Source organism: Mobula hypostoma, chromosome 9 (assembly GCF_963921235.1).
Source record: "Mobula hypostoma chromosome 9, sMobHyp1.1, whole genome shotgun sequence".
NCBI classification, from domain to species: Eukaryota; Metazoa; Chordata; class Chondrichthyes; order Myliobatiformes; family Myliobatidae; genus Mobula; species Mobula hypostoma.
In genome coordinates this window covers 3,487,044-3,503,259 of record NC_086105.1, presented here as the reverse complement: position 1 = coordinate 3,503,259, position 16,216 = coordinate 3,487,044, and the positions used below count along the sequence as shown (strand labels likewise).

The window sequence follows — 16,216 nt, the reverse complement described above, 5'->3', positions numbered from 1 at the left end:
TGGATAAGTCTCCGGGTCCTGACAGGATATTCCCTAGGACCTTGAGGGAAGTTGGTGTGGAAATAGCAGGGGCTCTGACAGAAATGTTTCAAATGTCATTAGAAACGGGGATGGTGCCGGAGGATTGGCGTATTGCTCATGTTGTTCCATTGTTTAAAAAGGCTTCTAAGAGTAAACCTAGCAATTATTGGCCTGTGAGTTTGATGTCAGTGGTGGGTAAATTGATGGAAAGTATTCTTAGAGATGGTATATATAATTATCTGGATAGACAGGGTCTGATTAGGAACAGTCAACATGGATTTGTGCGTGAAAGGTCATGTTTGACAAATCTTATTGAATTTTTTGAAGAGGTTACTAGGAAAGTTGACAAAGGTAAAGCGGTGGATGTTGTCTATATGGATTTCAGTAAGGCCTTTGACAAGGTTCCACACGGAAGGTTAGTTAGGAAGGTTCAATCGTTAGGTATTAATATTGAAGTAGTAAAATGGATTCAGCAGTGGCTGGGTGGGAGATGCCAGAGAGTGGTGGTGGATAACTGTGTTTCAGATTGGAGGACGGTGACTAGTGGTGTGCCTCAGGGATCTGTACTGAGTCCAATGTTGTTTGTCATACACATTAATGAACTGGATGATGGGGTGGTAAATTGGATGAGTAAGTATGCAGATGATACTAAGATAAGTGGAGTTGCGGATAATGAAGTAGGTTTTCAAAGCTTGCAGAGAGATTTAGGCCAGTTAGAAGAGTGGGCTGAAAGATGGCAGATGGAGTTTAATGCTGATAAATGTGAGGTGCTACATTTTGGTAGGACTAATCAAAATAGGACATACATGGTAAATGGTAGGGCATTGAAGAATGCAGTAGAACAGAGGGATCTAGGAATAATGGTGCATAGTTCCCCGAAGGTGGAATCTCATGTAGATATGGTGGTGAAGAAAGCTTTTGGTGTGCTGGCCTTTATAAATCAGAGCATTGAGTATAAGAGTTGGGATGTAATGTTGAAATTGTACAAGGTATTGGTGAGGCCAAATTTAGAGTACTGTGTACAGTTTTGGTCACTGAATTATAGGAAAGATGTCAACAAAATAGAGAGAGTACAGAGAAGATTTACTAGAATGTTACCTGTGTTTCATCACCTAAGTTACAGAGAAAGGTTGAACAAGTTGGGTCTTTATTCTTTGGAACGTAGAAGGTTGAGGGGGGATTTGATAGAGGTATTTAAAATTATGAGGGGGATAGATAGAGTTGACATGAATAGGCTTTTTCCATTGAGAGTGGGGGAGATTCAAACAAGAGGACATGAGTTGAGAGTTAAAGGGCAAAAGTTTAGGGGTAACATGAGGGGGAACATCTTTACTCAGAGATTGGTAGCTGTGTGGAACGAGCTTCTAGCAGAAGTGGTTGAGGCAGGTTCGATGTTGTTGTTTAAAGTTAAATTGGACAGATATATGGACAGGAAAGGAATGGAAGGTTATGGGCTGAGTGCAGGTCAGTGGGACTAGGTGAGAGTAAGAGTTTGGCACGGACTAGAAGGGCTGAGATGGCCTGTTTCTGTGCTGTAATTGTTATATGGTTATATTAATTTCACTTGCCATTCCCATTCTGATATGTCCATCCATGGCCTCCTCTACTGTCGCAATGAGGCCACACTTAGGTTGGAGGAACAACACCTTGGGTAGCCTCCAACCTAATGGCATGAACATCGATTTCTCAAACTTCCAGTAATGCCCCCCGCCACCATTTCCATCTCTCATCTTATCTCCTTGCCTGCCCATCACCTCCCTCTGTTTCTCCTCTTCCCCCCACTTCTTTCTTCCATGGCTTTCTGACCTCTCCTGTTCTCCAGCCCTGTATCTGTCACCAATAGGCTTCCTAGCTCTTTACTTCACCCCTCCCCTCTCAGTTTCATCTCTCACCTCGTGTTTCTCACTCCCCTCCCCTACCTTTTAAATTTACTCCTCCACTTTTTTATTCTCCAGTCCTGCTGAAAAAGGTCTCGGCCCAAAGCATTGACTGTACTCTTTTCCATAGATGCTGCCTGGCCTGCTGAGTTCCTCCAGCATTTTGTGTGTTGCTCGGATTGCCAGCATCTGCAGATTTTCCCTTGTTTGGCCCTGAACCCATTCGTGTTTCAGGAAAGAAGTTGAGAGCAGAGAATTTCATGGAGGAACTCGACAATGGCGTAGTGCTCTGCAAGCTGGTCACGTTTCTCCAAAAGAAAGTGAAAGAATGCGGGAATCTGGAGAACAAGGAGGTGAGTGCACTTTCAACCCTGAAGTTCACAAGTGCGATTCTCACAGTTCACTCTCTGTACCCTCTTGTGTTCCTGTGCAAGAATGTTTAACGTCATAGAAACATAGAAAGCCTACAGCGCAATACAGGCCCTTCAGCCCACAATACTATGCCGAACATGTACTTGCTTTAGAAGTTACTTAGGGTTACCCAAAGCCCCCTATTTTTCTATGAACCTGTCCAGGAGTCTCTTAAAAGACCCTATTGTATCCGCCTCCACCACTGTCGCCGGCAGCCCATTCCATGAACTCACTGCTCTCTGCATAAAAAAAAAACTTACCGCAGACATCTCCTCTGTATCTGCTTCCAAGCACCTTAAAACTGTGTCCTCTTGTTGGCCATTTCAGCCCTGGGAAAAAGCCTCTGACTATCCACACGATCAATGCCTCTCATTATCTTGTACACCTCTATCAAGTCACCTCTCATCCTCCTTCACTCCAAGGAGAAAAGGCTGAGTTCACTCAACCTATTCTCATAAGGCACGCTCCCCAATCCAGGCAACATCCTTGTAAATCTCCTCTGCACCCTTTCTATAGTTTCCACATCCTCCCCGTAGTGAGGCGAACAGAACTGAGCACAGTACTCCAAGTGGGGTGCTATGTAGCTGTCATTTCCAGTGTCCCGCCCTGTCCCGCAGACTGCCCTACACTGCCCTCTCCAGTACACTTCCCTATACTACCCCTTTCCAGTACGCATGTGAAAAGGAGAACCAAATAATTGTTACTCTGGATCTGATGCTGCACTAAAAACCACAATAAGATAAAGACACAATAATAAAACAAAACTCCACAATGTATGAAAGCTAACTTATATATTTTTATTTATGGATTGTATGTCCATAAAATAATGCTAGGCGCAGGAGTGTCTACGTAAGGCGACTGACAGGAAATGATGAAGTAGTGATGGTCGGGAGTGTGGAGGAGTGAGTTTGTGGGTGGAGGGGTTGATTAGCCTTACTGCTTGGAGAAAGTTGAATCTCTTATGTTTATTATCTATTACACAATTCTCTGTGAACTTGAAACTGTGCTGGAAAATCCCAGGAGATTATAAATTTCTGAGATACTCAAACCACCCCATCTTGCACCAACAATCATTTCACTGTCAAGGTCCCTGAGATTGTATTTCTTCCCCATTCTGATGAGGGGTCTGAATAACAACTAAACCCCCTGACCATGTCTGCATGCTTTTCTGTATTGAGTTGCTGCCACGTGGTTGCCTGATGAAATATTTGCATTAATAAGGAGATGAACGGCCACTGAGTGTTTACCAAGGTGCAGAGGGAAAAACTTAAAAACTTTTGTTTTGTATTTCTTCTGCACAGATCAATTCATTCTGACAGTGATTGTGGTGGTACAGAATGCAGAGAAGGTGCAGTGCGGTCAGAGTAGAGTACGATGTTGCCCTGAGGGGGTGTCTGTTGGTGGGTTCTTGGGTGGCTGTAGAGGCTGATCCCGGATCCAGGTATTCTGGTGCAGTGTGGACGTGAGTAAGTGTTGCCTCTGGTTGGTAGTTGTGTCTTTCAGTTGCTCAGTCTCTGCTTTTGCAGCAGACACTATGACACAGTGGAGGTGGTTCTCGTAAGCGCTGCTCCCCCTTGAACAGATTTCCTCCAGGTGCATCCCAGTTTTGAATGTAATGTTGAATTCCTTCAGGCTGACTTTGATGTTATCTTGGAAGTGTTTTCTTTGCCCAGCAGAGGCTCACTGTCCTTCGTTCATCTGGGAGTAAAGGATCTGATTGGGGAGATGTGAGTTTGACATCCAATGACATGACCCATGGCCTATCTATCGGAAACACAAAATACTCTTCAGATGCTGGGGTCAAAGCAACACTCACAACACGCTGGAGGAACTCAGCAGGTCGGGCAGCATCCATGGAAACGATCGGTCGACATTTCGGGCCAGAACCCTTCGTCAGGATTGTAAGGGAGATCCTGTCTGTTTTGGCGGACGGAGCGGAGGTGCTCGACGAAGCGGTCCCCCAATCTGCGTCGGGTTTCACCGATGTAGAGGAGGCCGCACCGGTCTATCAGAGTTGGCGTTGCTGTATCGTGGTGGTGGTATTCGCGTTGACCTCCTCCAGTACGCTGGTGTGACTGTGTCTGTCCTTCCAGCTAATCCTTGAAGCTGCAGGTAGACCGAGGGGAGCAGGAACATGACCAGGTGGATTGTGAGCTCAAGAGTCTATCTTATCATACTAGAGACCGGTTCAGGAGTCTAACAGTGGATGGAAGCTATCCTCGAGCCTGGTGGGATGTGTTTCTGGGCTTTTCTATTTTCTGTTTGATGAGGTGGGGTGAAGAGAGAATGTCCAGGATGGGAGGGGTCTTTGATTATGCTGGCTGCTTTACCAAGGCAGCAGAACTGCATTCCATCTTTCCTGATATTCTAATCAACTCATGGTTAAAACTTGGCTGGCTGCAGTTCAGATCTCCGATTAAAGGGAAATGATTTGCATAATTCAAATTTCAAGCCACCCACAGATCGACACAGCGGAACACAATAACTCCTTCTGTTTCTATAATGAAATATGGCTTGTATAAAAGAGCAGTATCCTGGCATGGATGTATCAATGTTGAAAACATATTCATCACCACCAAAACTAGAATTTTTAGTATTTAAAATCACAACGGTATCCTGATTCATGTAATGGAGTCTAGCCCTGAAACAGACTGGTTTGGGACTGTCGGATCCCACACCACCAGGTTCAGGAACAATTATTACCCTTCAATCAGGCTCCTGAATCAGCATGGATAACTCCACTCACTACAACACTGAACTGATTCCACAACCTACCGCAAACAAGAGAAAATCTGCAGACACTGGAAATCCAAAGCAACACACACAAATTGCTGGAGGAACTCAGCAGGTCAGGCAGCATCTATCGAAAAGAGTACAGTCGACATTTTAGGCAGAGACCATTCATCAGGACTCGCAGTCGATGTTTTGGGCCGAGACCCTTCATCAGGATTGATGAAGGATCTTGGCCCAAAATGTCGACTGTAAACTTTTGCATAGATGTTGCTTGGCCTACTGAGTTCCTCCAGCATTTTGTGTGTGCTGCCACAACCTACATTTTCAAGGACTATTTACAACTTTCATTCTCAGTGTTATTTTTAATTTGCATAATTTGTCATCTAACCAGTATGCAAAAGATGACAGTCTTTATGTACAGTTTTCATAAATTCTTTTGTAATTTACTTTCATGTAAATGCTTGCAAGAAAAAGAACTCAAGGTTGGTATTTGGTGATTGTATACTGTACATGTGATGATGTGATTAGCCTGTCACCCTTGCCTAGAATATAAAAGCAAGGACGCAAGGCTGAGGCCTTATAAGGCATTGGTCAGGTCGCGTTTGGAGTAATTGTAAACAGTTCTGGGGCCCCTTGTCTAAGAAAAGGTGTGCTGTCATTAGGGTCCAGACAATGATCCTGGAAATGAATGGGTTAACATATTAAGGGCATTTGATGGCTCTGGGCCTGCATTCATTGGAGTTTAGAAGGACAAAGGGGGATCTGTTGAACATTGAAAGCCCTCAATGGAGTAGATATGAAGAGGATGTTTCCAATAGTGGAAGAGTTTAGAACCAGAGGTCATAACCTCAGAACAGAGGGATGTCCTTTAGAACAGATGATGAGGAAGGATTTCTTTAGCCAGGGGGTGGTGAGTCAGGCTGAGACAGGACTCACAGACGGCTATGGAGGCCAAATCACTGGGTATATTTATTGTGGCAGTTGCTAGGTTCTAGATTAATAAGGGTGTCAAAAGATATGGGGAGAAGGCAGGAGAATGGGGCTGAGAGGGATAATAAATCAGCCATGCTGAAATGACAGTAGATTCGATGGGCCAAATGGCCTAACTCTGCTGCTATATTTTATGGTCTTATGGACCTGGTGGAGAACTGGCAGGTGGTGGTATTTCTCTGCATCTGCTCCCCTTGTCCTTTTCTAACACAAGAGGTAACTGGTTTGGGGGGAGCTGTCTGAGTTGGTTACTGGGGCAGTTTGTAGACACTGCATGCTTCAACGGGATGGAATGAAGGTCCACAAAAATTCCTTAATTTTCTGCTTTCCCTTTCTCCAGCACTTCTCCATGAGGAAAATCCCGTGTAAAAGTGATGCTGGTTCCGGGTCGTTCTTTGCTCGAGACAACACTGCCAACTTCCTGTCCTGGTGCAGAGCGATCGGGGTGGATGAGACCTACCTGTTTGAGTCTGAGGGGTTAGGTACGTTTATCATCACTGACGAAGGGTGTGAAATTTGTTGTCTTGTAGCAGCAGTACAGTGTAATACTTAAATATGCTATAAATTATAAGAATATATTGAAAATAAATACGTGGTGCAAAAATAGAACCAAGTAGAGAGGTTGTGTTCATAGACATTCAGATATCTAATGGTGGAGGAGGGAGAATCTGTTCCTAAAACACTGAGTGTGTGTCTTTAAACTCCTGTATGTCCTCCTCGATGGCAGTAACGAGAAGAGGACATGGCCTCGATGGTGGGGTGCTTAATTATGGATGCTGCCTTTTTGAGGCATCACTTTTTGTCGATGGTGGGGACGGTTGTGCCCGTGATGGGGCTGTCTGAGTCTCCAGCCCTTTCTGGGCAGTTGGCCGTGATATCTTGCTCTGTAGTCCTACTCGCTCTCTGCTGCAGATGTGACCCGCAACCTCTGTTCAGTGAATGTCAGGGCTGTGCTGGCAGGGCGTAGCGTGAGGGCTGTGATGCTCACAATGCCTCTAGTGTCGGGAGAGCGTTGGCGTGCGACCTCGCCACCCACGAGAAGCGTCCTTGATTGTTCTCCAAAGATCGAGCTGCAGATACACTTTGGGAGAAGTGGAAGATCTTTCATAGCACCAGAGGGCATATAAACGCTGCAACATCTCATCTCCATTTCCCGTTGGTATTTTGCTTTCTTTATTATTAAAGAACACAATGTGAGCATTGAGTAGTGGGTGAAAATGTCAAAGCAGTGAATCAAATCTGCCTTTGGTGAGTCGTTGTGAAGAATGGCTGTGCAGTGGTGAAGACAGCACCATAGGACATTCATCCTGTAATTAGATCTCATCTCTTGTGACAATTAACACAAGTCTATAGCTTGGTGAAAGTGCCTGGGGTGGTAAAAGAAGGCATACAGCATGCTTGCCTTTATTAATCAAAACTCTGAATTCAGAAGTTGGGAAGTTGTGTTACAGCTTTTAAAAAAAAAAAACAACAAAAAAAAACAACTCTGGATCATGGGAGAACTTCCATCCTGTTAATCAGATCTAGCCTCATCTCTGTGTGATCATTTTTGATCTCTCTAGTGCCTTCGATACAATCCAGCCACCTCTGAGCGAGAAGTTGCAAAGGATGGGCATAGACAAATCCCCTATCTCCTGGATTACTGACTACCCGACTGATAGACCCCATTTTGTATGGCTGGGAAGTTCTGTCTGATGCTGGAGCACCAAAGGTCCTGTCCTATCTCCATTTCTGTTCACACTGTACACCTCTGACTGTCAGTACGTCTGAGTCTTGCCAATTGCAGAAGTTCTCTAATGATTCTGTAGTGGTTGGGTATATCAAAGAGGGCAGGACTCTGAGTACAGGGGACTAGTTGACAAATTTATGGAGCGGTGCAGGAAGAATCACCTGCTCCTGAATGTTGCTAAAACCAGGGAGATGGTGATTGTTTTTATACAGGACTTGTCATTGTCCTCCTACCTTCTGGGAGAAGAAGAAGTGGTGATGGAGGAGTACAAATATTTGGGTGTTAACTTCAGCAACAGACTTGACTGGAAAACCAACAGCAAGGCTGTTCACAAGAAGGGGTGAGCAGAGTTTCTTTTCTAAGGAAGCTGACGTCCTCCAATATGTGCAGCAGGATGCTGGAGATCTTTTGCCAGTCTGATGTAGCGAGTGCAGTCTTCTTTGCAGCTTTACATTGGGGGAGCAGCATCAGTGCTGGTGATGCAAAAAGACAAAATAAACTCAAGAAGGCTGGATCCGTCCTTGGCTACAACCCAGACTCTTTTGAGTTAGTGGTGGAGAGGAGGTCACTAAACAAACTGTTATCCATCATGGACAATCTGGCACATCCTCTCCATGACCTACTGAATAAGCAGTGGAGCACCCTTTCAAAGAGATTCATTCAGCTCCGCCGTCACAAGGATTGTTACAGAAAGTCTTTCCTACTGAATGCAATAAGCATATACAACAGTTCATCTCTGTGTGACAGGAGAACACACATCGTAGCTCAATAGCCTCTGTTTTATCGGTACACTTTTCATATTATTACTATTTTGACACTGTTGCTATTCTGTATTTATTATTAGTTAAGTCTGCACACTGCTAAGAGTGTTTTTAAGTGTTGCTGCTGTAATGAAAGAATTTCCCACTCAGGATCAATGAAGTATTATTATTATTATTAACGTTGTTGATGTACAGAGACCTTGAGGTCCAGATTTTGGGTTGCACACCAGCAGGTTCAGGAACAGTTGTTACCTCCTGAACTGGCACGGATAACTTCACTCACGTCAACTTTGAACTGATTCAACAATCTACAGACTCCAATTTTTCTATTTGCACAATTTATCTTTTTTTGCCGGTTGGTTATTTGTGAGACTTTGTTTATGTATAGTTTTTTATGTAAATTCTATTGCATTTGTTTGTTTTCCTATAAATGAATCTCAAGATACTGTAGCATATGGTAACATATGTACTTAGATAATAAATTTGCCTTAAACTTTGAACCTGCTCTGATCCAGGAATAACAAAACTGATCCAGTCTCTCCTTGAAACCACAATCCAGGTAACATCCCAGTAAATCTCCTGTGCACTACCTCCGACACAATCACATCCTTCCCACAGCGTGGTAAATATGTGTACTTTGATAATAAATTTGACTTCAGCTTTGTCTTTGGAGTCAATAGCTCCCTGCAAGTGGCTGCACACGTTGATTAGGTGGTAAAGGAGGTGAATGGCATGCTTGATTTTGGTAGTCAAGGCACTGAATTCAAGTGTTGACAAGATATGTTGCAGTTGTTTAGAATTGGCTAGGCCGCATCTGAAGTATTGCATTCAATTCTGGTCGCCCCATTGTAGGAAGGATGTTGAGACTTTGCAGAGGACGCAGGCAAGGTTTACCAGGATGCTGCCTGAATTAGAGGGCATGTGCTATAACAAAAGGTTAGACAAACTTGGGTTGATTTCTCTGGTTGACAGGAAATCTGCTAGAGGTTTATAAGGTTATGAGAGGCATAGATAGAGTAGACAGGTGGTATTTTTTTCCCCAGCAAACAACAGATTTCTTTGCACCCTAGTGTATATGCCAATAAACTAATCTGAATCTGATTTGGATCCTGATTTATTGTCACTGCCAATGACAGCAGTACAATATAAAGTTACTATAAATTACAAAAATAGAGTTTAAAAAAAAAGACAAGTGACAAGGTAGTGTTCCCGTCAATGTTTCTGTGTGCTTCATTGTGGCTCTGCAGACAAATTAATAATTTGCATATGTTTTGTTACCAGACCCTTAATAAGGAAGTGATAGTGGTGTACATTAGGGTTGTCATAGCGGGATGGGGAGGGGGTGGTAGTTGAGATAAGCTGCCACTGCCCAGTAAATGTTTCCAATTGTGTGCATCTCAAATAGCCTCTGACAACCAAATCCAGCTCCTGGCTTTCCACTCACGGGAGTAAATCCCGAGGCAAAATCTGGACCTGGAGTCCTACAGCAAAGGAAAAAAAACTATAAACTGCACATACAAAAAGGAGAAAAATATATAATAATAAAAATAATAAATAAGTAAGCAATAAATATTGAGAACATGAGATGAGTCCTTGAAGTCCATAGGTTGTGGGAACAGTTCAGTGGGCGTGAGTGAAGTTATCCTCTCTGGTTCAGGAGCCCGATGGTTGAGGGGTAATAACTGTCCCAGAGCCTGGTGATGTGGGTCCTGAGGCTGCTGTACCACATTCCTGATGTCAGCAGCTAGAAGAAACAACGTTCTGGATGGTGGGGGTCCTTGATGCTTTCTGCGACAGTGCTCCATGTAGATTTTTCAATGGGGGGCTTTACCTGTAATGGACTGGGCCATATCCACTACCTTTTCCATACTAGGGAATTGGCGTTTCTATACCAGACCATGTTGTAACCGGTCCATATACTCTCCACCATACAGCTATAGAAGTTTGTCAAAGTTTTTAGATGAAATGCTGAACCTTTGCAAACTTCTAAGAAAGTAGAGTCACTGCTGTGCTTTCTTTGTAATGGCATTTGTGTACCAGACCCAGGACAGATCCTCTGAAATGATAACACCAGGGAATTTAAAGTTACTGACCCTCTCCATCTCTGAACCCCCATGAAGACTGGCTCATGGACCTCCAGTTTCCTTCTCCTGAATCCAATAGTCAGCTCCTTGGTCTTGCTGACGTTGTGTAAGAGGTTGTTGCATCACTCAGTCAGATTTTCAATCTCCCTCCAGTATGCTGATTTTTCACCATCTTTGATTTTGGTCAATGACCTTGACGTTGTCAGCAAACTTAAATGTTGCATTGGAGCTGTGCTTAGCCTCACAGTCAGAAGTGTAGAGTGAGGAGAGCAGGGGCTAAGCACACAGCCCTGTGGTGCTCCTGTACTGAGGGAGATGCTGTTGCCAATCTGAACTGTCTGGCATCTGCAAGTGTGGAAATCGAGAATCCAGTTCCAAAAGGAAATATTCAGGCCCAGGGCTCAAAGCTCATTGATGATAACAATTGATGTATTGGGCTGAGACCCTTCGTCAGAACTGGGAAAGGAGGAGGAAGGAGCCAGAATAAGGAGAGGGGAGGGGAAGGATAACATTCCAGAAGATGATGGGTGAAGTTAGATGAGACGCGTAGGGGAAGGCGATGAAGTAAGAAGCTGGGAGGTGATAGGTAGAAAGGTAAAGGGTTGGAGAGGAAGGAATCTAATAGGAGATGAGAGTGGACCATGGCAGAAAGAGAAGGGTAGGACGACCCGGGGGGAGGTGATAGGCAGGTGAGGCAAAGAGGTAGGAGGCCAGAGTGGGGAATTGAAGAGGGAATGGGGAAGGGGAAAATGATAATAATTTGTAGAAATCAGTGTTCATACCGTCAGGCTGGAGGGTACCCAGATGGAATATGAGGTGTTGCTCCTCCAAGCTGAGCGCGGCCTCATCGTGACAGTAGGAGAGGCCATGGACCAACGTGTTGGAATGGGAATGGAGGTAAACTCGTTCTGCAGACAGATTATGCCATTTCACAGTGTGAGGTATATAGAAGATGGAACATTACAGCATAGTACTAGCCATTCAGCCCACAATGTTGTGTTAGCTTTCCAACTTATTCTAAGATCAATCTAACACTGCCCTCTAGATTTTTCCATCATCCCATGCATAGAACAAGGTAAAACAGTGACAAGATGCAGAATAAATCGTAATGGCTGCAGAGAAAGTGAACAGCAGGTAAACAATAAGATGCAAGGTGATAATGCAGTAGGTTGTGAAGTCGAGAGTTCTTATTGTAGCAAGAGACTGTTTAGCAGTGGGTAGAAGTGACCTGGCAATGTGGAAGAGGTAGTGATGTACTGCTAGGTCAGGGTGGTGTACAACGTAGAGAAGAACATGCATGTGGTGGTGCTCTCCCTCTGTCCAAAGTCTTGTATTTACAAAAATGCATTTATTGTAAATTTAAATTATTGTGCAATTGCATTGCACACAAATGGAGCACCACTGCAGTGTAGCGGTTAATTCAACGCTATTGCAGATCGGGGTGTTGGAGTTTGGAGTTCAATTCTGTGCACTCTGTAAGCAAATTTGTATGTTCCATTCTGAATGCATGAGGGTTTTCTCCCAAAGACGGATCATTTAGTAGGTTAATTGGTCATTGTAAATTGTCCCATGATTTGGGTAGGGTTAAATGCAGCAGCTGGGTTACTGGGCGGCGCAGGTCCTGTGTGTCAGTGTTTGTGTTTCATGGTGTTGCTGAGGGACAAATTTGTTTGATCTTTTCCAGTTTTACACAAACAGCCGCGGCAAGTGTGCCTGTGCCTGCTGGAGATTGGCCGTATCGTGTCCCGGTAAGTGCGGCCACATCGTTTGTCCTGATTTCTGTTGTGACACAGGAATCTGGGGAAACGTGGAGGCCTTTCACCTCCATGATTCCGTTCAGTCATACTGTTGTGTTATGTCTGTTGAAAGGAGGTTTACGGGGTAAGTGTTTTTACACCAAGAGTGGTGGGTGACTGGAATGTGCTGCCGGGGCGTGGTGGAAGTAGATACAACAGCAACACTGAGATAGACATGTGAATGTTTAGGGAATGAAGGGACATTTACACCAGACAGGCAGGTTAAACTCGGATCATGGTCAGCACAGATATTGTGGGCTGAAGGGCCTGATCCTGTGCTGTACTGAGAGCCTGAACGGCAGTGGAGTATTCAGTAAGGGGGGGAGTTGCATTCTGAGCATTGGGGAGGAAGTAGAAACAGCCAGTAAGAGAAAGTTAGCATTGTTTGTCACATGTACCTCGAAATATTCAAGGAAAAATGTCGATTTGTATCAAATTAAATCAGCGAGGATGATTCTGGGCAGCCCACAAATGTCACAACAATCTGGTGCCAACGTAGCAAGCTCACAGCTCGCTGATCCTAACCCATACATCTTTGGACTGTGGGAGGAAACCAGAGCACCCGGAGGAAATCCACAAGGTTGCGAGGAGAACGTACAAACTCCTTACAGACAGCGCCGGAACTGAACCCCGACTGGTGATCACTGGCTCTCTAAACCGTTGTACTAACCACTGTACTGTCACCAGCAAGTAATGGTGCGTGATACGGTATGTTGAAAACAATGTGTGTGCAGAATTGGAGGTGGGAGGCTCGGAAGAGAAAGAGTTTTCAGGTGTTTTAAGACACAAGAAGAGAGCCGCACAGCCAGAGGGGCTTGCAAGTGAGGATGAGAATTTCAAAGACTGTATTTTGATTAACCAGGAGGCAGAGAGGGAGAGGGTATGTGAGCCTGGGTTCTGGTGGCGAATGATGCCAGTTCAACAGGGGACAATGTTTTTGGATTTAGAACCAACACTGGTGCTGAGGGAACTAGGGGGGGATGAGGGAAATGGAAAGAAGGTTTGATGTTTACTGCAGAAAGAGCTAACTCCGCCATGATGGTCCCAAGCCTGCCTGTGAAAGGAGGAAGGTTGGGCATAGGTCTAGCAAACCTATCCCATTTTTAAGCTACAAAAAAGCCAACAGAAGCTGGGAGACTTGGGATACTAAGATGGGCTACGCCTGGGGACAGCTTGAGAGACCGGTTTAAAACAGGACTGTGGCAAGCTGCTGTTAGCGGCCTCTGTCCCAGTAGGGACAATGGGATTAAGAAGACAAAGGGCTGGAGTTATTCTGCTGTAGAGATTTTAAACTCATACCAACATAATCTAGATGAAAGAAAGTGATATTTGTTCCCTCGGGAAGCAGCTGAGATGCACATCAGTGATGAATTTATAACATATAGTACAGTACAGTACAGGCTATTCAGTCCACAGTGTTGTGTTGACCTTTTAACCTACTCCAAGATCAATCTAACCCTTCCCTCCTACGTAGCCCTCCATTTTTCTATCATCTATGCGCCTAAGAGTCTCTTAAATTCCCGAAAGTATCTGCCTCTTACACCCCCCCGCCCCCCACCAGCAGAGTGTTCCACCCATTCACGACTGTGAAAACACCTACCTCTGATATTCCTTCCTACACTTTCCTCCTATCGCTTTAAATTCATGCCCCTCCAAAATAGCCATTTATGGCCTCAAAAAAAACCTCGGGCAATCCACTTGATCTATGTCTTTCATCTTGTGCATCTCTATCTCGTCACTTCTCATCCTCTTCCACTCCCTAGAGAAAAGCATAGAACATAGAAATCTACTGCACATTACAGGCCCTTCGGCCCACAATGTGGTGCTGACCATGTAATCTGCTCTAGAAACTGCCTAGAATCTCCCTACTGCATAGCCCTCTATTTTTTCTAAGCTCCATGTACCTAGTAAGAGGCTCTTTAAAGACCCTGTTGTATCCGCTTCCACCACTGCCACCAGCAGTGCATTCCATGCACCCACCATTCTGTGTGAAAAAACTTATCCCTGACATCTCTTCAGTACCTATTTCCAAGCACCTTAAAACTGTGCCCCCTTGCGTTAGCCATTTCAGTCCTGAGAAAAAGCCTCTGACTATCCACACGATCAATGCCTCTCATCATCTTATACACTTCTATCAGGTCACCTCTCATCCTCTGTCACTCCAAGGAGAAAAGGCCAAGTTCACTCAACCTGTTCTCTTAAGGTATGTCCTCCAATCCAGGCAACGTCCTTGTAAATCTCTGAACTCTCTCTATAGTATCCACCCTTGGTTCATTCGACATGTTTGCTAATCCAGACAGCATCCTGGCAAATGTCCTTTGTACCACAGCCTCCCCATCACGCACACACTGTGTCTCCACTTGTGTTCTTGGCTCTAGTCAGAAGATTTGAGATTTCCCTCCTTCAGCGAGTTGAACACCAAATCTAGAATGACGTAATATTGAAAGACCGAGATAGAATGGAATTGGAGAAGATGTTTCCTATAGTAGGAGAGTCTAGCACCAGAGGGTGTAACCTCAGAATAGAGGGACACTCATTTACAAAAAAGGTGCGGAGAAATTTCTTTAGCCAGTGGATGGTGAACCTGTGGATTAGTAAGGGCAGAAGAATAGGGTTGAGTGATGATACATCAGTCAGGATGGAATGGCGCAGTAGACTCGATGGGCTGAATGACCTAATATTTCTCCTATTTTTTATGATTTTATGGGTTGAACTTCCACACATTTGTAATTTTTCAGTGATGCATGGATGTTCGGAGCTGATAAATATTGTCTCTGTTGAAGGTTTGGTGTGGAACCGCCAGTGCTAGTGAAACTGGAGAAGGAGATTGAGCGCGAGGAAACCCTCCTAACCGCCTCCACAGACAGGATCCCTGCAGCAATCCCAAAGCCAAGTTGCTCCAACAAAGAGCTTCACCAAGCAGTGAGTTCCAGATACAACTGATGGCTCTGTGGCCAAGTTTGCATATGATACAAAGATGGATGGAGTGTTGCAGAAGCAGAACGGCTACAGAAAGGCTTAGAGAGATTAGGAGAATAGGCAAAGCAGTTGCAGGTGGAATACGGTGTCTAGAAGTGTATGGTCATGCACTTTGGCAGAAGAAATAAAAACATAGACTATTTTCTAAATGGAGAGAAAATTCAAATATCAGAGGTGTAAAGGGACTTTTGAGTCCTTGTGCAGGATTCCCTTAAAGTTAACTTGCAGGTTGAGTCAGTGGTGAGGAAGGCAAATGCAATGTTAGCATTTGTTTTGAGAGGACTAGAATATAAAAGCAAGGATGTAATATTGAGGCTTTATAAAGCACTGGTGAGGCCTCACTTGGCCCCTTATCTAAGAAAGGATGTAACCTTCCTACAAAGTAGGTTCATGAAAATGATTCTGGGATTGAAAGGCTTATCATATGAAGAATGTTTGATAACTCTGGGCTGTACTCATTGGAATTCATAAGAATGAGGGGGGGTCTCATTGAAACCTATTGAATAATGAAAGGCCTCGAAAGAGTAGATTTGGAGAGGATGTTTCCTATGGTGGGAGAGTCTAGGACTAGAGGACACAGCCTCAGAATAGTGGAGTGTCCATTTAGAACAGAGAGGAGAAGAAATTTCTTCAGCCAGAGAGTGGTGAATCTGTGGAATATGTTGCCATGGGCAGCTGTGGAGGCCAAGTCATTGGGTATTTTTAAGGCAGAGGTTGAGAGATTGATTGGTCAGTGGAGAAAGTGGGAGACTGGGGCCAAGAGGAATATTCCACCGCTCCTGCCAATCCTGTCCTGGGAATGTCCTATCACATGCTTCGCCAGCAAAATTCCCAC

General features: G+C 44.5%; 1 protein-coding gene across 2 annotated transcripts in view; it reads left to right on the top strand.

Annotated features, from left to right (window-relative positions):
* gas2l3 (growth arrest-specific 2 like 3) overlaps positions 1-16,216 on the top strand; it is a 54,418-nt gene that overhangs the window by 26,180 nt on the left and 12,022 nt on the right. For both annotated transcript variants that reach the window (XM_063059590.1, XM_063059589.1), the window contains 4 exons: positions 2,133-2,251; positions 6,373-6,514; positions 12,291-12,354; positions 15,186-15,324. In XM_063059590.1, the coding sequence (XP_062915660.1) occupies positions 2,133-2,251; positions 6,373-6,514; positions 12,291-12,354; positions 15,186-15,324 (464 nt within the window). The remainder of the gene's footprint in view (positions 1-2,132; positions 2,252-6,372; positions 6,515-12,290; positions 12,355-15,185; positions 15,325-16,216) is intronic.